Consider the following 22367-nt stretch of genomic DNA (forward strand, 5'->3'; position numbering starts at 1 on the left):
TCTCTGGTGAATCATCTCACCCTCGCGCACATCTGGCCTGTACCCCAGTTCTTGTATAAATAAAATAAAAATCTTTAAAAAAAAGTAAAATGCAATTATTTTAACATTGTTTGCCATTTTTTATAACCTGTCCATCTATCATAGAGCAAGTAATTGCATTTAACCTTCTGCATCTAACACATCTTATTACATATGAAACTCAATATATGTGCATATATACATAAAAACATATATACAACATAACAGCGTTAGAAGTACAATTCATAGCTGCCTGAAAATAGTGCTTGCTGTTCTTTTCTTATTTCCTGGAAATTGTTTCTCAGGCCCTGGTTATTAATAGGAATTTGAATTTCATGTTTGTCATCTCCAATTTTTAACTCTATCACCCTTCTTGGCATTGAAAATGTGATCCTCTGCGGTGACACTGCCCTGTTTCTGGAATGGGAGTATGTACTATTACTGGTAGGATGCAGGTCTTAATAGTTAAAATACTCTTAAGACAAATAAATCCTGGAAATTTTACGTAATGTCTTTTTTTTTTTTTAACTCTATGCTTTATAAAACTCTGCAGGCTGGAGCAGGGAGTTTATTTCAGTCAGTAAGTCAAACTTATTTAGAGAAATATACTGGAATATTAAAACAATGTGATTCAAGATCCTAGTGAGTAGGGAAAGTAGTTAAGTGTTTGACATCTGATCTCTAGCAGAATGTATGTTTACCGCACATACGGTAGTGTCAGATGGTTGAAACTAGTTTCTAAAACAGTTTGAGGTGGCTGTTTGCTTCTGATTACTCTGTGTGTGTGTGTGTGTGTGTGTGTGTGTGTGTGTTGGATGAATGAGCAACTGGGAAGTCATGACCATGTGTTTGCTGTCATTTAAACTGCCAATCTAATCTAAATATACATGTGGGTGTCTAAGAAGACGTCTTTCTTTTCAAGAGGATCATTCTTAATAGCTCTCAACTCCTTGCTGACACACATGAACTTGGGGCACTTCTGTTTTCCTGAGGGCTTCTCTATTTTCTTTTAAAAGAGGTGAGGATGATTTCTTTGCTTGTATTTCTGATTTTTAAAAACCAGCTGTATGTAAAGTTTATTTACCACAAGCAGTCACTTTATAGTGAAGATCGCTTCTGGGAAGTTATACAAGGTAATGGAGGGAGGGAGGTGGGGGTGATGGGATGAGTAAAAGATGAAGACAATTTCGATTTATAGCATAGTTCAGGAAAACCTTATCAATTGTAGATCACCAATTTGCATAAAGCTGCATTGATCTAATTGAGAAAAATTAGGGAGAAAGTTTTTAGAAAGCAGGAGGTATTATTTTATAATACCTCATTGTATAAGAGAAACCTAATGTGACTTTTCCCCCGGAGTGATTTAAGATAGGGGGAAAACAGATACCTTTCTCCTCTGACTTCAAAGCATTTACACATATTTTATCTACCCAGGGATTATTAAAATACATTTAAAGAAATTGAAGATTTTTTACAATCGTGATAGTAATATTATTGACTTCCTTTTATTTTCTCAGTGAAGCTAATTATTAGACTTTTTAAGTCCCTTACTAATCTGAAATGAATCTTTCACTCAGAAAAGAATAATACTGTTTCTCCATTTTTGGTAATTATATAGCTTATTAAGTCTTGCAAAGGGATAGATCCAAACTGTTCTTCTTTCCCTATTCACATATTTTTAGGTGTAAAAGCAAACAGTGTAAAATTTAGCTTACTAAAAAGTAACAGAATATCCCTTGTCATTTAACCACTAGAGTATTTGATAAAAATTTGTTATCACTTAATGCACATTCAAACGTTTCTTTAATATCTTTTTTATAATCTTAGAGACTATGATTTTTAAAAATGTATTGCTATGTAAATTGTTACACAAGTACCTATGTTTAATTTTTAATTTATTTAATAATTGTACTGTATGCCTATTTGAATGAATTTTATGTATGACAAATATAAATTCAAAATATAAATATAAATTTAATATGTATAACAAAATTTAAAGAACAGAGTATTCATTCAGAGTTAGGCAGATTTTACACATGGGCCAGAAGGTCTACCATTTTTTTTCTCAAAAAATATGAGAGTTCTACAGTTCTATATTTGGAATATCATCATGCATGCACATTCATTGGCAAAAATAAATTGTCCTGAAATTGTATTCAAGGAGAATTTATCATGTGGATGCCTATAAATTAAGTGCAATTGCTTCATGTCCAAATTGTTAATATTATATGTAAATGGACAAATTAATTTCGTGTAAATACTAATCTTGTAAATGAAAACACTTTCTGATGGAGTAGAACGTATTGTTTCTACTCAGATATGGAAATATCTAAAGGATTAAGAAACTTTTCTTTGAACATTTCCTTTTTAAATATTTTAGTTCCAGCATAATGTAGAGAAAATAGGAGCTGATCATAAGAAATCCATTTCATTCCTGGAAGAGACATATTTAGCAGATTCTATTCTAGACCAATAAATGGAACCTTACTGTTCCATTTATTGGAACTAGCTCCAATCCTTTCCCTCTTCTTCTCCCTCCCCCATTGCTCAGCCCACACTCAGGGAACTATGTAATTTGTTCAGTTCATTAGGAAGATTATGATAGTAATAATGTCAGCATTCTAGTTTTCCTTCAGATTTGTAATTTATAAAAAAAACTTCACTATACAGATTAATGTGATTTCCAGGTTTCTAGTAGCCAGCTAGTAAAGAGTAAAGAGGATTTAATTATTACATGTTTCACATTGTTCATAAGATAAAAACCAATATTTAGAAGATGTATAAGTCAAATGTAATTATGTGGAAAGAGGAGTCTGTGTTTTCTCCTTGATCTTTCAAGCGCAGTGGATAAAAGGTAGCTTTTGCTATGTAGAAAAAAGTTGGAATGCCATATAATAACGAAATGTACTAAGTTATATTTAAAATATATATGCATTTGAAACATTCGTGCACATGTATGTATAATAAAGTTTTTTAAATTGAGTTTTTTCCTGAATAATGAGTCCATGAGATGTAAATGTACTTTCATGAGGATTAAAAACATGCTTAGGCCTTTAAATCATTCTTGAAATATTGAAATTGAATGAGTTTCTGAGGATCAATTCAGAAATGTTTCCAAACCATCCTTTAAGAATGCTGTAAATCATTTGTGCTGTTGCTCTAATTGAACACTGTGGATCTAAACCCTTATTAACTTGTCTGGAGGGAAGAGAAAATTGTGGCGAGCCAGGAAAAAGCTGAGACCTTTAGCCGGTGCTGTCCTGAGCAGCCATTGTTGAAGGACATCCTTTGAGCTAATTTCAGTCTCATGAAAAAAAAAAAAAATCTATTTAGTGATTAGTAACCAGTGGATAAGAGCAGAAAGCTCAAGTGAATAAAGGCCATAAATACTGAAGTCCCTGGGATAACAGCCTGTAAAACTGTCAGAGAGCATTGCCTAAGTGACAAAAGATAGCCCAAAGCAATAAGGAGTGTTAGCTCACTAGGCGATACTCCATATTCATGGACAAAAGACATAATTTAGTTTTGTTCAAAAATAGAGGTTGTTCTTGAATCCACTACCTGCCCCACTTTATTTGTTTTGGATGGTGTCTGTTTGTTTTTCATTTACAGTTGATTGCATTAACTGGTAGGAATAATGGTGCCTATTTAAAGATAGCTTGTGTTTCCAAAAGTAGAACTATGATTACTGAAACTTCTGTTTAGATCCATCAAGATCTGCTTACTTGCGAGGAATGTTTAGCCTAACTGGAATGAGTGGGTGAGTATGTGTGTGTGTGTATTTTTAAAAGGCAGATGGTTAGGAATTAGATGCTGACAAGTGCTTTTCTCTTGTTTTTAAATTAAAGTCTAAAGTTCACAGTTCTTAAATATTTCTCCCTAAAGGGAAAAAATAAGTAAAATAAAAACAGAAGAAAGTAGGTCTACTTTAGAAGCTATTTTGTTATTTTATTGCAGATTATTAAGATAACGCATTATTAAAGTCTCACCAGTCAATACTGTAGATTTGTTTTCAGGGCTAGAGAAAACTTAAGATGATGGAATCAAAGGTTTTTATTCTAAATTCCTATTGTTCTAACTATGATTATGGTTTTTATGGCATTTGAATTACAATGTTAGCCATCAAAATGATATGTTTTGCAGTTATATAGTATAACCTTCAAATCTCAAATGTGTGTTTTAGAGATGTGTCTTCAGTATATTTTAAGTATTGTGCTTCTTCAAGTTTGAGAAATTTATCAACTTATGGGTATTGACTTTTCAGCATCCTGGCTGTGAGAACTCGAGGTGTCATTCACTTGAAGGGAGCAGATGTTAAAGGTTCCTGCCCCTGCCTCCCTAATCCCAAATACCCTTGAAGAAGAGAAACATTCTATTTCCCAAATAGGCATCTTTCTGATGGTGAGAAAAGGCGGTAAAAGGCAGTAAATCTGCCTTCTCATTATGAAGTGCAACAATAGATTGATTTATGAAGAAAAGCAACTGTTAGGCTTATGCAAGATGTGCATGGAAATGCAGGTTCCTTTACAACATTATAAGTAGAGACATTCCTCCTATTCTTGTCAAGAATCTAATATTGCTAATAGGGAATGTGTTGACTCTAAATATCACACTTTTAAAATTTATTTTTTTTATATTTTTTAATATTCCCATACAATTGCACCCTCCTTATTTTGACCCCAACCCCTCCTTTCCCTGCCCCTCTCTCATAGTGTGTCTCTGGTTCATAGTTGTTTGTTGATTTTGATTTTTTCTTTCTTATATTTATTCTTTTTCCTGGTCCCTTATTTAGGTTTTCTAGATTCCTGCTATGAGTGAGACCATCTGGTATTTTTCTTTTTCTTTCTGGCTTATTTTGCTGAGCATGATCCCTTCCAGCACCATCTATGTTGCTGCAAATTGCATGTGTTTATCTTTTTTGAATGCTGAGTAATATTCCATGGTGTATATGTACCACATCTTCTTGATCCAGTCATCTATTTTTGGGCATTTGGGTTTATAGCAGCACTATTTACAATAGCTAAGCTTTGGAACCAACCTAAATATCACACTTATAAAGGGGTACAATGAGAAGAAAAAAATCCATCTTCTAATGTTTCCACATGAGAATAGTCTCTAAAATAGCTGTGTTTTTGCTATATTAGTTCATTTACTATTTTAGTTTAGTTTATTTAGAGGGAAATTTTTAAAATGTCTTGCTTTTATGAACTTTTTGTTAGTACTTAACATTTTAAACAGAAGTGAATGTAAGCATAATTAGATGTTACACTGTTTATAAAAGTTTCCGTTCCACTTAATATTGTATCATTTTAGCAGATATTACAAATTTGGAGTTTTCAATACAGCCAGGATGCAGATAACTTCAAATTTCAGGGGACAGGTCATGTAAAGTATTATTGCATTTTTTTAATAAGAGGTTTTACATTGGCTTTGAAATATTTTTAAAAAGTTTGTAATATCTTTTATTTTATTTAATAAGGAATTCTGTTACAGCTTTTCTCTTTAACTTAAAAATTAAAATTTTCAACCATAAGTTAATTTTGAGTATAAAGCACTATAAAATACAAAAATCTGGATAGTCTCTGCATTTGTTGCAATAATAATGTCCATATATTTACCACATATCACTCCAGAATTTAAAATCTAAGCGAGATATAATTAAGATTTGAACAGGCAAAGTGAAGTACAGCTTTAAACTGATAATTACCTATAAACTTAATATTAAGACTCATCTCTTGCAGTAAACATGTATCCCCAATATTTTTATATTTCCAAATTGTAGTAATAGCCATGCTAACATATTATGTACAAGAAAGCACACACAGAATCCTGAAAATTTTAAAGGGAAAAACAAAATAAATTTAAATAAAGATTCTATTGTTTTTTATTACCCCTGTGGATTATCTTACATACATCTATATGCAGACTGCTTCTAAGGAACTTGGAGTGTCCTAACCTAGTGTGAAAGGCTCCAGTATGTTACCCATAATATACACTGTCGTTTAATTAGGATGATACATGGCTTATAAAGAAATAATCCTTGTAATTATCAATAGAATAGAATCTTTACTTAAATTTATTTCTGCAATCCTTGTACTTATCAATAATTTTTGTTGTATAGACTGATAATGAGAAATATTGCATTTTTGATCTGGGGATGATTGGAAAGTTTTAAAATCAATGCTTTTTTTTTCCATAGTGGATTTTAGCTATTTTGGAAGTCTAAAGTACCATGGAAATAAGGGCTTAGCAAATAAAATGCACTCTTGCTGCTGCTATGATAGCAAATGTAAGCTTCAGATTTAACAGGAAAAATTCTCTTAAATGGTCCAAAGATTGAAATGAATAAAACTTCTTGGCATTTGTGTAAGATTCTATTTGTGTCAGATACTTTAGGACCATTTTTATATAAGATCTAAAGTTAAAGACCATTTTTTCAAAGGTCTAAAGTTAATAAGGGAATGAAGTTAAATGTCTTGTCAAGATCTTTTCAAGTATATCTATAGTTTTCTTTATTTCAGTTACCAACTTTATGATACTCTGGGTTAATTCTATTTATTTTAATATTTTAAATTTTATCATCCAACACTGAGGGCTATTATCACATGCAATGTGCCTTTTTAGGGCTTTGTTCTATTCAACACTGCCCTTATATAGAGAGACTATGACGATTATTTTTCCATCATTTGCAAGCTTCTTGTGCTTTGCACAGGTGAGTTATTTCACAAGTGCCTAGTTTTTCTGACAGCAGTTTCAGGATCTTATTGTTAACTGGCGAGCAGTGAGCTCTGGTGTTCATTTGGTCAGCTTCAATAACATTTAATTATGGGGCAATTCTATCAAGAAACTTTTTCTTCCTATTTCTCTTTCATAAGGCATTATAGCTCTAAACCCTCTCACTTGTAGCTTTTTTTATTTTTCTACATACCACCCACAAAATACACAAAAGAGAAAAAAGACCAGATAAAAGATAAGTCTTTGGCATTACAACTAAGTGGTGAATTTAATAGCCAGTTGTGAAACTCAGCCAGCCTCTATGCATACAGTCTTTATTCAAGGAATAGTAATGTGCTCATAGGTAGTGCAACTGTAAACAGTCGGTTTCCAGATGATTTCTCATTCCTAAAGCTCTTAACTAGCCAGTGATCGCTGAGTATGCATGTGATGCATATACCATCTTGCAATAACTGGATTTTTTGAAAGATCACGTGATCTGGCCATAATAGTAGCAGCCTTCAAAGTACAACTGGTGATGAGAGATAAAAGACTTGAGGCTCTTCTGTTTAAAAGAGAGGAAGCTAAAAGAAAATTATAGCCATCTCTAAGTGTAGAAAAGGGTCTTATGGAAAGATTTATAGACCCTCTTCCCCAAGGCCATTTCATTTCCTAATAGGATTTTGTGTTCTCAGACGGGGAATGATGGGTACAAATAATGACAGCATTTAATGATAATAGGGAAGATGACGATAATACTGAAGAAAGCAAATGCAATTGCAAAAACAGAGGCACCTCAGTGTAAAGCCAATTATCTTGGCATCTAGAATGATTTTGTCTGTAAGTTGAAAATACAACAAAAATAAGTACCTTCCCTGTTTTTGCCAGCAGTAGAGAGAATAATTCCTGGGATCTTGCTCTATTACCAGAAAATGATGAACATAACAATAGCTTTTGATGATATAAATGCCCAGGAGGCAAAATACAATTGTAATTTAACATCAAGTTATTCAACTTATCATAATACTTACAAATGGAGAGAGTTTGAGAAAAAGAGATGTCTGGTCTTCAATGTGCTTGCAGGCCTAAGTAACTGTCTGGTAGTAAAGGTTATAGCTTCATATTCCAGTGTCCTTCCAAAATCATTTTCATTTTTTTTCCTCAGAGAAAGAGTTATTGTATTAATTTAAAGCATTAAACCCATTTTCTCCCCTGGAAGTTATGGAAATTATATGAGTTGGGAAAGAGAGTAGGTCACCTTTGAAGGCAAATAAGTTGATTGTACTGTGTTGCCTGATGTACTTGTATGTCTTTTTTTTTTTAAGATTTATTTATTTATTTATACAAGCACTGGGTACAGTCAGAAGTGGGAGAGTGAGAGAATTCACCAGAGCCAGAGCGGGGAGCAGAACAGGCAGACAGACGAAAAACTCAGCTGAGGGGAGCAGTAGGTGCGACAGGAGAGGTCTGCATGCTATGTGGGACCCTCGCCGGCAGCCAGGGATCGAACCAGCGCTGCAGAGGCTGCGGGCAGCTTCGCAACCCAGCGCTCAAACACTGCACCACCGGGGAGGCCCCTTGTATGTCTTCTTGATCAACGTCAAGAGTATCAACAAGTCAGAGTAAAATTTCCTGGCATTTTTTTTTTTTTTTTAAATGTTTTGAACTAGTGAAGCGAGTATTTAGGATCTGGTGCAGGACTAATTGGAAAAATGTTAGAAGAAATTGATAAAGATGCATTAGACCCTGGGGTGAAGTGTTTTGTTTTACCATTGGTGGGTTTTGGGTGCTGATCACAAACATCCCTTATGGACAGAAGGATAGTCATTACATCTTTCACAGTGATTTATAAAATTATGTTCCCTGACACTAGCATTATGAAAAGGTGTTCATGTGTTCAAAACTCTGCTTTATTTTCATTTTTCAACTTAATAGTTGTAGTAGAAAGAGCACTGGATTAAAAGTCAGAATGCTTGATTATTACTGATTTAATTGTATTGTGCTACATTTTCATCATCGGTAAAATGAGGATTAAAAATATGTGCCCTGCAGACCTCTCCTATCTCGCCCGCTGCTCCCCTCAGCAGTGTATTTTAGTCAGTCTGCCTATTCTGTTCCCTGCTTTGTCTCTGGTGAATCCTCTCACCCTCCCGCTCATCTGGCCTGTATCCCAGTTCTTATATGCATGAATAAATAAATCTTAAAAAAAAGTGTTTAAAAAAAAATGCCCTGCTGTCTTGGTCAGCTTGGGCTGCTGTAACAAAATGCCATAGAATGGATAGCTTAAGCAACAGGGATTTATTTCTTACAGTTCTAGAGACAGGAAAAGTCCAGATCAAGGTATTGACTGATTCAGTGCCCCTATGAAGGTTCTCCTTTTGACTTAGAACTGGCTAACTTCACTGTGTCTTCTCATGGCTGAGGTAGGTGGGAGGGGTGGACAAGTTCCTTGATGTCTCTTACAAAAGGGCACTAATCCTGTCAGAAGTTCCTACCCCATGACCTCATCTAAACATAATTCTGAAAGGCTCCATCTCCAAATAGCATCACATGGAAATTGGAACTTAAATATATGTATTTTGTTGTACACAATTCAGTCCATGGAACTTGCTTTTGTCAAGGTAGGACAAATTAGATAAAGAATATGCTAGAACTACCCAAAGATGCATTAGGAGGCTAGAGTTACTGACTAATGTTCATGCAATCTCATGTTCATAAACCTTTCTATAAAATAAGGTTTTTTCTTTTAGCATATTTACTTTGAAGTAGTTACTAATTTAAAGCAAATGTTATAACTTTCTGTACTTAATGCCTTCCTTAACTTTGACCTTTTATTGACTAAACTATCACAATAGGGCCTCCCTGGTGGCGCAGGTGGTTGAGAGCCACACTGTGAAGCTGTCCACAGCCTCTGCAGCGTGGGTTCGATCCCGACTGTCTGGCAAGAATCCCACATGGCGAAGCAGACCTCTCCTGTCTCGCCCGCTGCTCCCCTCAGCAGTGTATTTCGTTAGTCTGCCTGTTCTGTTCCCTGCTCTGTCTCTGGTGAATCCTCTCACCTGTGCATCTGGTCTGTACCCCAGTTCTTGTATAAATGAATAAATCTTAAAAAAAAAGCTATCACAATATATTACCTATTAATGGGAATTAGCAAGATAGAGTTCATTCATATGGAGAACATTTTTCATAATTGTTTAGAATGGGTGGTATATGTCATTTTTGAAAAATTAAATATATATTTGAAAGTTGAGTTGGATTATCTTCAATTTCTTATAGAAAAGAAGCAAAATGAGGTATTCTTTCTTTTCTGTTTCACTGAGAAATAATCATTTACAATAACATTGCATTAGTTTAAGGTGTATAACAAAGTGATTTGATATATATATATATATTGTGCAGTTATTATCACTGTAATATTTAGTAACACCCATGATAAGTGAGGTAGTCATTTAAATAATTTTCTTTGCAAAGCAAAATTTTAAAATGCTCCAGGATGATGATTATTTTACAATGAAGAAAGATGAAAATGACAAGAACCCAGAATTTCAATCTTGAAAATTGTAGAGGAAAGTAAATCAATTATACTTCATTTGTGTTTTCCTCTTTAATTAATCCTCATCCTTGACACTATGTTTCTGGATACTTGTGTAAAGAAAAGAGCATCTTTTATGGCAGGCTACCTGTTTCTTTTTTCTAAAACAGAAGGACATTTTATGAAAAAGTGTAATCAAGTATTTAAAACAATTTCTCTTTAGTAATAATTCTCTTCCTTTTTCCTGAAGACAGGCATATATTATATTTCCCCTTTTCTTTAGTTTGACTTCTTTAATGATCAAGTTGAAATTCTGTTCATAACTATAGTTGCCCATTAGAATAGATGGAACCTCTGTTTTCTGATAACCTCAGGAGGAAGTCTGCTCCCACTGTAAGGAACAGTGCCAGATTTTACAAGCTCTCTCATGTAACCTACCTTGACAGGTGTTCTCTTTTAAAGCATTTAACTTCTAGGAGTTGTAAACATGTGGTTTTTCTTACTTGTCTTGGACAAAAATAATCCTCCATAGAAAATCCATTACAAAATGATTATGCATAGCCATTTAATTGAAGATTGCATTGCAAATCTTGGTAGGCCCATTGTTTTGGTAGTAAAGCTATATCTTGTTTAAGGCAATAGAGAAGTTTGTGATCTATTGTCCATACTAGTAGCAACCAGCTGTTGGTTTGCAGTGGGCTAATAGTTTCAATTTAGCATTATCATTTCTACATCAGTGGCCTAACTCAATGAGGAAACGAATGCTTAAATGATCTTCCCCAAGACATATACTAACTAGCAAGCAATGGGATTGAGGTTCTTTTGTCACTGTGGAGCACACCTCTTAAAGAAACTTCATGTGTAGTGCTGGAGTAAGTTAGCTAAGCATATGCTTAGGGTATCACCAAGAAGAAGCAAAAAAAAAGTTGTTTTTTTTTCCTCTGAAACATTTATTTTTTTGTGGTAACATCAGTTTACAACACTGTATATGATTTAGGAGATGTATGCCATACCACACCCACCACTAAAACACCCATAATCCTCTACCATAGTAAAAGGGATTTTAGTGGAGAGAATTTTGTCATTTCCAAAACAAGTATCAAATTTGTCAGCCTGGGGACATCTCAGAACCTCATTGGACTTCTCTAGACTTAGTTTTTATGTACACATGCATAGGTGTGTATGCACACATATACACATCTGGGAGGGGTAAGAGGATACCAAAATCTTTTCAATTATTAGGACCTGAAAAGATCTTAATGTAGCCCTGTTAATGGGGAATAATTTTTTGTAAAACAGATAACCTTTTTGAGTTTACATAATCACCATTGACTTCTGTTTTTGGAGCATCATTCTGGTTCTTTTAAAATAAAAAAGCAGACCTCACTTAAAGTGAGCTACAGCTCTGTTTAAACTTGATCAAATGTAAGATTTTATCAGCCTCATCTAATAACAGAGAGGCTTTTTGAACAGTTAACATTTAGTTGAATTCTGTCCTAGTCAGCTTAGGTTAGTTTGAGATCCATGCACCACAATAAAATTGTATATACTTCCTAAATGTTTTATTGAGTGGTAACTGTTCCTTTAGGGTGCTTTCTTACATGACACTTTGAAGGGTATGCAGGGATGCCATCTCTGGATAGAGCAATAAGTTTTAAGTTTTTTTCAGGATGGCAAGATCTTATGCTTTCAGAAATTTAAGGTTGTCTTAAAAACATGGTTGCTTTTTTTTTTTTTTTTTTTGCCTTTTGGAAAAAAAAGTGATGAATGTAACATCAGTGGTGCTTTACCTGGAATTTTCACTGAAATCATTTGTTGGGCTTTTAAAATATAAACATGCTTGGATTATCCTTCCCCACCCCAGCTCCCAACACACACAAAACTCAATAAAACGATTGAGTCAGAATCTCTTCCTATACAGAATCCCCTCCCCCCAGCCAATTCTGATGAATACCCATGGCTGGGAAGCTCTGCTTCCTGGATCAGTGTTTTCAAAAGTCTGGTTGATCCCCAAAAGAGAAGCATCAGTATCACCTAGGAATTTATCAGGAGTCTGAGTCTTATCCCTATCCCAGACTTATTAAATCAGAAATTCTGGGGCCTCCCTGGTGGCATAGGGGTCAAGTCTCAGTGCTATCACCACTTTGGCGTGAGTTTGATCCCAGGCCAGGAAGCTGACCCTCACATGGTGCAGAAAACCTCTCCTGTCTTGTCCGCTGCTCCCCTCAGCAGTGTATTTCAGTAGATCCGCCTGACCTGCTCCCCACTCTGTCTCTGGTGAATCCTCTCACCCCACCCCCATCTCTGTCCTACACCCTAGTTCTTCTATGCAAAAAAAAAAAAAAAAAAGAGGAAAAAATTTGCTAAGAAATTCTGGGGATGGGTCCTATGCCCTCCAGGTTACTCTGGTTCCCACAAAAGTGAGACTCATTGCCTTCAGTCATCTCATACATCCTGGCTCTAAAACCCTACATTTTTTTGTCCTGATTGCAAAATGCTTCCAGGTCATTGCTTTGTTGCTAATCATTCAACTCTCTGTCCTCCATCCTCCTCTATTGCTTTGAACTTTTAATTCAATGTTTATCATTAAAGCCCTGCCTCTTCTAGGCAGCATTTGAAATCTACAATAGAAGATCCATGAATTCAATGAGACAACTCAAAAGTCTTTTTCCTCTTTAGTATTCTTTATTGTTTGTCAATTTTCTGATGGTTAGCCACTGTGGAATTATTAACCTTGTTTATGGTTAACCAGCTAAAAGAAACCTACTTCCAGGTTTGGCCCATATTGGCATGGTGCTTGAGACAGACAGGTCTAGTTCAGCATGAGGCAGTTGGCGAGACAACTACCATCCTGTCTTGCTATCCTAATTCATGTCACTCTTAGCAAATAGCTCTGGCTCCTTTAAGTCTAGTGCAACGTGTATTGCTTAGGCAGGATGGGGAACGCGAGCTCTCTCCACTCACTGTGAGGAAACTTTTTTGACTGCTAAATAGTTTCCAGAGCTATACCATTTGCAGATACTTTACATGGCTGGAAAGAGCAACCTAGAGAGGAAAAGGAATACTCTTTGGACCTCGGGAAAAATGTTTTGCAGCTGGGCATTGCACAGAAATGCTAACTGTGAATGCCCTTTTAGTTGTGTGACTCACCGTTGTGGCTCCACCGTGGAAGAGCCACTCAACAGAATGAAGAGTACCTCACACAGGCGTTTGTGCTTGTAAACCAACTCCTCTTTGTGGGCCGCCAACAGCAATGTGTGGGACATTGTACTGCAGATCTCAAGTGAAGCTTGCAGTGGTGAAGGGTTAGTGGGTCGCCTGCTGCTCATTAGAGGCCCCGTCTGGCTCTTTTCCTGCAGAATGAGTGGTAGATTGCTGACACCTGTTTTCCCATCCAGCCCGGGGATGTGAAGTGTGTGTTCGGAATGCCTGAAAGTGCTTCCTTGTGTCCAAGTCTGTGGAGCTTGGTGTTGCTTGGGGAGGAGGGGGTGAGGCTTCGGTGTGGGAAGGGAGATGAAAAAATGCAGTTGTGAGAAACTACAATATAAACTGAACTGAGATGCTCAGCCTCGTTCAGTGACTTGTGTTCTTAGTTTGGCCTCCTCCTGCCCCCGGTATACTTGGTCACACATTGAGTGAAATGTATTCTGCACACAAAAAACCTGAAAACAGTTTTCAAAAAACATGAGTATGTAGTTGAGGTGATAAGTGTGTTAGACATGAGATAGAAAAAGTTCACTCTTGGGCCTCCCCTGGTGGCGCAGCAGTTGAGCACTGGGCTGCGAAGCTGCCCACAGCCTCTGCAGCACAGGTTTGATCCCCGGCCACCGCTGAGGGTCCCAAATGGCACGCAGACCTCTCCTGCTGCACCCGCTGTTCCCCTCAGCAGTGTATTTCGTGGGTCTGCCTGTTCTGTTCCCCGCTCTGGCTCTGGTGAATTCTCTCACTCTCTTGCGCTTCTGACTGTACCCAGTGTTTGTATAAATAAATAAATCTTTAAAAAAAAAAAAGAAATAGTTCGCTCTTGCACCACGTTTATCAACATTAAATTATTTTAAAATTAAGTGGGCCTTAAACAGGTATGATCTGGTTCTTAGCACAATTCTATGCATATACTGGTTCCTTCTCATCTTTGCCTGCTATTAAGTCTCTAGTAAAAGCTGTGGCAGACACTGAAACAGGGCCTCATGTGACATCAGTCACTGATATAGAGTGTCCATTATAGGCAAAACATTATGCTAAGTATGAGGGGTAACAAGAAGCAAAAAACAGACATCCCCACTTTTACCATTGCTGTCAGTCTACTTGGAAAGACACGTTAGAGGCAGCATATCTGATAGGCAGAGATCCGTCTTTTCAGTGGATTTGGAGAAAGATAGGGATGGTGAGTAGGTCAGATCAAGGAGGATGTGGAACTTGTTCTGGGTATTAAAAGACAGGAGAATTGTCTGAGAGACCAGGCGGTATACCTGTTGTGCTTTCCCTACCATCAGTAGACTGGAATGAATCAGTGCTTTCCTTTTAAATAGTGGCAACAGGGCCTCCCAAGGGGTTAAGCACCACACTATGAAGCAGTCCACAGCTTCTGCAGCACGAGTTCCATCCCCGGCCAGCCAGGGTGAAACCCACATGGTGAGGCAGACCTCTCCTGTCTCGCCCGCTGCTCCCCTCAGCAGTGTATTTCAGTCATTCTGCTGGTTCTGTTCCCCGCTCTGTCTCTGATGAATCCTCTCACCCACCCCTGCATCTCTGGCCTGTGCCCCAGCTCTTGTATGCATAAATAAATAAATCTTTTAAAAAATAATAAAAATAAAAAATAAATAGTGGCAACATTTTCCCCTGACTCATTTGCAGGACTTGACCAAGTCTTCTTGTGAGCATCAGCTTCCATTTGTTAACTGCGGGTGAATGAGGTTAGGGTGTATCATGGCCTTGGACCACAGTGATATTGTTTTATAATGTGATTGGACTGATGACCTTGTCCTCATTACCACTATGTTTAAACCATTTGAGTCAATCAGACATTACAGAAAGTGTAATCAAGGTATCTTTTAGAAAGAGATCTGGAATCTCAGTAAACATAGTGAAATCAAAGCCAGTTTCCTCCCTCATTAAACACCCAGGAATTGATCTCCTCATCCATGTATTTGTTTCTGCATCTAGTAAAAATACGGAGCACAAAACCGAAAGGACACCAGAACTCTCCTGTGTTCGTATTTTTGACATAATGCAATGTGTTGTCATTTTTCTTTGGCATTGCCTGGCTGTTTTTTCAGAGAAAAATATTTTTGAGCAATGAGATTGTTCTTAATCTTAGATGTGTAATGTCCCATAAATTTATTGATGATGACTTTCTCTTCTTCCTTAAAGTCTGAACAACCCAGTCCTGCCAGTTCCAGCTCCAGCTCCAGCTCCAGCTTCACACCATCCCAGACCAGGCAACAAGGTAACACATCTCCAGGCAAACTAGGAGACATTTCCTCATAAAACATCTTAATGAGTTGATTTATGGCCTATTTTCTACCGTTTTATTATTTGAATGATAACTTGGCTTTTATGCAGTTGTATTTATCTCCCCTAGGAATGCACTTGAGTATTGTTCTGATGTATGAGGTCTGGCTCTAGAAATCTCCCTTCACCAGTCCCTGCCATCAGAGTCCCATTTTACAAAAGGATTATAGACACAGCCCATTCCAGGCAGTTCCCAAAGGAAAGACAATAGCAAATGCTGGACTTGAGAGGCTTTGACATAGAGAAATTGGTTTTCACTCTCCCTCCTGGACATTTTTCATTTTATTATTTTTCTACAGAAAAATAGAACTCTTCCTTTGGCCAGTGTTAATTTGCTGTCTTTAAAATATATTTTTCTCTACTCACACTCAAATATAAAGAAATTTTGTAAAGAAATTCAAGCTAGAATTTTAGCTAGTTATAATCTTAAAATATAGTCTGTTTTTTCACATGAAAAGTGACAATATTAAAAAAAGAAAAGTGACAATATTAAGGAATTATTTGTCTTTGAGCATCATAATGCACATTACCTTTTTTGTTGAACACACTGAATTCCTGATGGTTTTGTATGTTTTGAAAAGGATTAAATTGCTGTGTGTGTGTTTGGGCTAAAGCTAAGCTTCTAGGAAAAAATAAAATAGAAGACACTGATTGTTTGGACTATTCAACTTTCTTGTTCCACTGACTTCCAGAGATAGAAGCCCACTACAAAAAAACAGAAATTTGGCTTTTGCAGTATGTGAGATTGCAGGAAGTCATTCCTTATTTTAGAAGTGAGTTCGTGATATCTCAGTTACTCCTGTCATAGATTAGACTTTAGGAATTGCCTGACCCTGGATGAAAATGCCTTTCTCACTTTCTGATTGCTTCTTTTAACATTGAAAATACCTATCTTGTTTTCATCAACTTTAGAGTAGTAAAGTGAAAATAAGCCATACAAAGGAGGTTTGTTTTTTCTGTTCTGTTTTAAAATAAAATTAGTTATGTCTTTTTTTTTTTTTTTCTTCCCATCTAATACTGGATACTCTTGAATTTCCTGGGCACCTGATTTATTACATGGTGCTGTTTATGTAAATGCATGCTAGTATTTTGCTAGGAATTTCTTAAAAAGTAAAATGAAAATTAGCTGTATAAAATTGTTGCAACAAGACCTTGTATCTGAGATCGATATGAAGATCAGAGATAGGATGTTCCAGCATGGAATTGAAATACTTTATAATCTGAACTTGACTGAAATGCTTGCTTGACCTGAAATTGACCTTGAAATAAAAGGAACAGCTAAACCTTAATAGATCAAAAACTACCACACAAAGGCTGCATTGCCAAGAACAAGTTACGACCACAGTGATTTATTAGTCTCAACTTTTCAATGCATGGATTAATCTAACAAAACATTCAATTTACTAATAGATCTTTCTGTTTCTTCTTAGGTGTAATTTTTCTTAGCAGAAAAAAAATGTGGAAAGATTCCTAGAAAATAGAGATTTTCTAATGAACCAAATTTTGGGGGGTATCTATTATAGTGCTTTGGTAGAGGTTGCATTCCAGAAATTACCAAATTTGTCTTGTACATTGTATAAATATGTATGATAATGGTTATTTTTAACCAGTATTCAGTGCTGGTGAGCATTCCCCTGTGTCTAATGTGGCCCGGTATGTTTGAAGTAGTGTGTTTGACTCCCTGTGATTCACTGTCATTACTCAGGTCCTTTAAGGTCTATAATGAAAGATCTCCATTCTGATGACAATGAGGAGGAATCAGATGAGGCAGAGGATAATGATAATGACTCTGAAATGGAGAGACCTGTAAATAGAGGAGGCAGTCGAAGTCGCAGGTGAGTGTTTTGGAAGGAAGGTGGCTCCCTACCAATGAAGTCCTATCTTTTCAGCAGCCTCACTAGCATTATATGCAACAAACGTGTAAAACACCAAAGACAATGAAGTACATGTGTGCACTCATCTCTTCAGGGAATTCTCTCTCTCTGTGAGAAAAGAGATTTTTTCCTCTGAAAATTGGATAGGGAAAAAGTCTTATTAGAAGGCTTTATTCTTGGAATTTTATGCCCAGGTGGTAAGACTGAATGTTGAAATAGTCTGCTTTAATTTGAAAGGTTTGTGTCTCCCTATTGCTGTAGATTGTCTATGAATTTGAAGGAACGTGTTTGCTGCTTGTAGTTAGAAATACATAATTGGTTTCAGTGAATTATGTGTGTGACCTAATTAAAACTGGGATCACCTGTGTGTGTTTTCCAGAAAATAAATTCCTTTTAAGTGTGCTGACAATTAGTTTCCTTAAGGAGCTTTAATGCTGTGAGGCATAATTCCACATTATAAGATGGTAATTCATGTCACTTATAATTAATAGTCAACTTGAAATTGCCTTGAGGATTTTATTTCTTTATCATGAGGAAAACAAATAGGCATGCTCACTTTAATGTGTTTTGAGTAGTAAAAGTATGAATCTACTTGAACTTAAAAGTCAATTACATTTATAATATATCACATTGAAGCGTTTTGCATTATCTGTTACTGTTTAGGCCCTAAAATTCCTAAAATGAAAAGGATCTTAACCCAAACTGGACAGACCATGTGTTTCCTCTGTCTTTGGAGCAAACACTCCTTAGAGCAGACACTCCTGTGACACCTTTCAATGGTTCTTCTTTAGAGCTGTATTCAGTTCCTCTCTTCTTGTCTCCCAAAATCACCTGTTCGTATCGTATTCCTTCTAAGCAGGGGGAAAAAAAGAAACCTTATGGTCTTGACTTTTTGACGTTTCCCTTGAGAAGTTTTTAGTCTAAGAAAAAGGGAGTGGTTACTGACTGGGGCAGCAATGAAGGAAGGTGAAGCACATTAATAACAACCAAATCCTGACCAGAGTCTAGTCTCACAGCTAGCTGATGAAAAATGCACGACACACTTAGACAATTTCCTGTTATTGCTGTAAAGAAGCTATAGCTTTCCTGCACTAGGCCGCTGCCCACCACTTACCGACCTGTCCCCAGTTGTTGGAGGTCAAATGGCACACGTTGGTGACTTGTCTGGTCATCCAGTGTTGGAGTCGCTCTTTTGTCCCCTTGTCTGACATGTGCCTTAGCTCAGCAGCAATCGTGTAACATTTGATCTTCACTGCATTTGCGAAGTCTCAACTGTTTAATCAGTTTAAATACTCAGCCTTCCACTTCAGTCAAGAAGCATTTTAAAGCAGTGCTTCAACGGAACACTTCATTAATGTAATTTCATTAAGAAAAACAAGTTCCATCGGTTTTTACGAAAAGGATGTCTCAGTGTATCCTTTTCATTTCCTATCTTGTATTTTGTCTATCTGAATATATTATAGATCTAGGATGTGATTGCCTATTCAGAGCAAAAGAAAAACTATCCTGATTTCTAAAGCATTTTCTGTTTCTGAGAGGAATATTATATTAGGTAACTATATAGCCAAGGAGGAAGCAAGGACTGAAGGACATTTCTGAAGGAGGACAGGTATTCAGCAGAACAGAATAAAGATGTTTATTATTCCAGCTAAAAGAAGATTCTGTTTTGTTTTGAAAAGAAAAAATAGAAGAGGTGATGTGTTTATTGTCTTTCATTGTGAAAAACATCACTGTATTCTTCTAAAGCAGTTATCCCAAACACACTGCTTCTTCATGTTGCCAGCATATATTTCTAATGAATTGTTATATCAGCGTTCAGAACTACGGGCAGCCTTGATTAGCAGTGGTTCACACATCCTATCCTCAGCTGTCACTCTGAGCTGTCACGCCTGCAGGACTGTCGTCCACATTCTTCTTAACAATTGCTTCTATCCTGCACACTATTTTAACCATATTTGTAAATTTTTACATGTAGTAAAGAGATGGGGGGAGGGGATAGAAATTTTGCTGACCTCCTGCAAGCTTAGGTGACCTGCTTAATGATAGTTGGGCAGAGCTGGAGCAGGGAGGTAAATGAATAAATGAAACCAGTAAAGTATAGTGTCTGAGCACCAGCTTTGGTCACATTGCTTGGGTCTGAATCCTAGAACCATCACTTTTTACCTTTGTGACCTTAGGTGAGTGACCCAGTCTCTCTAAATTTTAATTTTCTCATCGGTGAAATAATAACCATTAAATGAGAAATAGCAGGCAGAACTCCAGAGTTGCAGATACAAGAAAGTGCCAATATATGTCAGTGGTGGTGAGAGTTAAACAATTTTCAATGATCAGTGTTTGGATTCCTTGCTCTCTTTGCTTATTGCATGACTGTTTTAAGAATCACCTATTTCTAATGATGTATATGACTTCTTTCTCTGTTTCCTTTCAGAGTTAGCCTAAGTGATGGCAGTGATAGTGAAAGCAGTTCTGCTTCTTCACCCCTACATCATGAACCCCCACCACCCTTATTAAAAACCAACAACAACCAGGTAAGTTGCTGGATTTGCATTTTTTAAGACTTTGCAGAATTAGAGGTGATCATTTTTATAAAGCAGACTAAACATTTTAATTTTAAGCAAAGTCCCTCTTGATATCATACAAAAGTAAATCTATAACCGTAGGAATAAGCACGTAGTTAGGGTAAAAGAATTTCTGTTGTCATGAAAAGCAAAAGAAATACTATCCTGATTTTTTGTTGTTGTTGTTCCTTTGGATGAGTGAATTATTGGGTTTTCAGAAAAGTCATGACGCATTTTTGCTTGAAAAACATAGAAAAAATACATCATGACTTCTCCGACAACTCAATAAATAGATGCAAGAAAAGATGGTGACAAAATGGGTTGTCCATTTACTCCTGATGTCTATATAACCCTCCACCCCAGCAGTAGGTAGACAACATAATACCTTACAAAGAATATAATCTTTGGGGTTAATATAGATCTTGGATCTTGGTTCTTTGCTTTCCTAATTTACACTAATTTATTGTTGTTAAATTCTGATCCTCAGAAAACTGATCCTCAGTCTTCTCATCTGTAAACAGGGATATTAATACTTACCTTGCTGGTTATTGGAAAGATGATAAATAATACATTGAGGCAGTGCCCAAACCTTCTTATCTATCACTTGGATGTTAGTTTGCCTCTGTTTGCTCATCCGGGAAAAGAGAATCATCACCTGGGATTATAGGATTTGTTCATAGAATGCAGAGTAAATAATGGTCATTATCATTGTTTTTACAAATTGAGCTAAAGGAAAGCTTACTAATTTGACAGTCAACTCAGAATATAGTTATTTGGGTAAGGTCTAGTAGGACATTGAAGCTGTGATGAAGAGCTTTTGTTAAACAAATGATTATAATTGAGATATTTTAAATGCTTATTAAAACAAACTATTTTGAAGTTATCATGAATATTGTAAAAGCCTCATTGTGTTCTGTTGATATTCTCATTACTGTAGGTTATTCTTATCTCTTTGTTTAGACAGATACCCTGTGACCTCTATGATAATTGCTTAATTCAAGTTACTGTATGAATATTAACTTGAAAATTTAAAAAAACTGCGCCCTTCTAGAATTCTTTCATGGGTGTCCTACAATTTTAATGACATTGTCCTTGAATTTGTGATCTTTGTTTTATGGGAAAATGTGATTATAGAGCCGAAGACTTTTTCTTTTTAAATTTTGCACAAAGCATAAGCAAAGACCTTAAAATCTATAATTTCTCATTTATAAAGTTTGTCTATAACTTAGTGATCATTGTTACATAGGAATATTATTAGCATTCATTAGTTACCGGTTATAGTTCAGCTGTCCTTTCTCTTTTTCATACATATGAACACATGCCAGCCTCATCACACATTGCAGATGGGCTACAGTTGGAATTAGTACACTCCTCTCCTCTCACTTACCCTGTCTCCCTACAGTCCATGCATTTCCCCATGCCCAGTGTCAGCTGTACTCAGCCATGCCCGTGGCCCAACCAGCTTTCATCTCTGGCACAGCTGCCCAGTATCACAAGCCAAGCATTTCAAGGGAAGGTGGAGACTTTAGGGTGGACCCATCATGGCCTGTCAGTTGAGGCGAATCCTGGGCTGGCTAACTAGATCACTGGCAAGTCCTTTGTAAATTTGTACTATGGCCAGAGCTGGCAGAACAATAAACTTTGGATCTTGGATATAGTTTTATATTCAATTTAGAGCTGTTTAGCCCTGATTTTTGCTTCTGGTAGGATGATATATTAAACTAGGGAACTTCATGGGTGATAGCAATGTCCATGCCAAGAGTTAAGGGTCTTGGGTGAGCTTTTGTGCCCCTCATTAATCTCTTTCAGCATCTTTTCCAGTCAGGGTTAAGACTGTCCTTGCTAAGTGCAGCTCCAACAAGACCCTATCTTGACCTTTAAACCTAATAGCTGCCCTGAACTCTTCCTGAGTGGGCAATGTTGAGCTGACCCTGGCTTCAGGGTTCTTGGTCAGACTTTAAAAAAAGAATCTGAATTGCAAAACAAAAACGAATAGTGTCACTTCTCTGGAAAGGGTAAAAGTTACTTTATCTGATGAAGTAGCACACCACTGGCTCCTTGGCATATGCTTATTTGACAATTGTAGCTTCCCACATGTGAATCATCAATCTGTCAGGAATACTCACTTCTGTTCTGTGTAGCTTTCTCCATGCACCTTAA

The 22367-nt window shown here is 36.5% G+C and overlaps 1 protein-coding gene across 2 annotated transcripts in view; it reads left to right on the plus strand.

Moving 5' to 3' along the window:
• The window catches only part of MLLT3 (MLLT3 super elongation complex subunit), a 285529-nt gene that overhangs the window by 250595 nt on the left and 12567 nt on the right, over positions 1-22367 (plus strand). For both annotated transcript variants that reach the window (XM_054689447.1, XM_054689448.1), the window contains exons 6-8: positions 15635-15710; positions 17481-17610; positions 20078-20177. In XM_054689447.1, the coding sequence (XP_054545422.1) occupies positions 15635-15710; positions 17481-17610; positions 20078-20177 (306 nt within the window). The remainder of the gene's footprint in view (positions 1-15634; positions 15711-17480; positions 17611-20077; positions 20178-22367) is intronic.

The sequence above is a fragment of the Talpa occidentalis genome, unplaced genomic scaffold (assembly GCF_014898055.3).
Source record: "Talpa occidentalis isolate TD23 unplaced genomic scaffold, MPIMG_talOcc4v2.1 talOcc4.7, whole genome shotgun sequence".
NCBI classification, from domain to species: domain Eukaryota; kingdom Metazoa; phylum Chordata; class Mammalia; order Eulipotyphla; family Talpidae; genus Talpa; species Talpa occidentalis.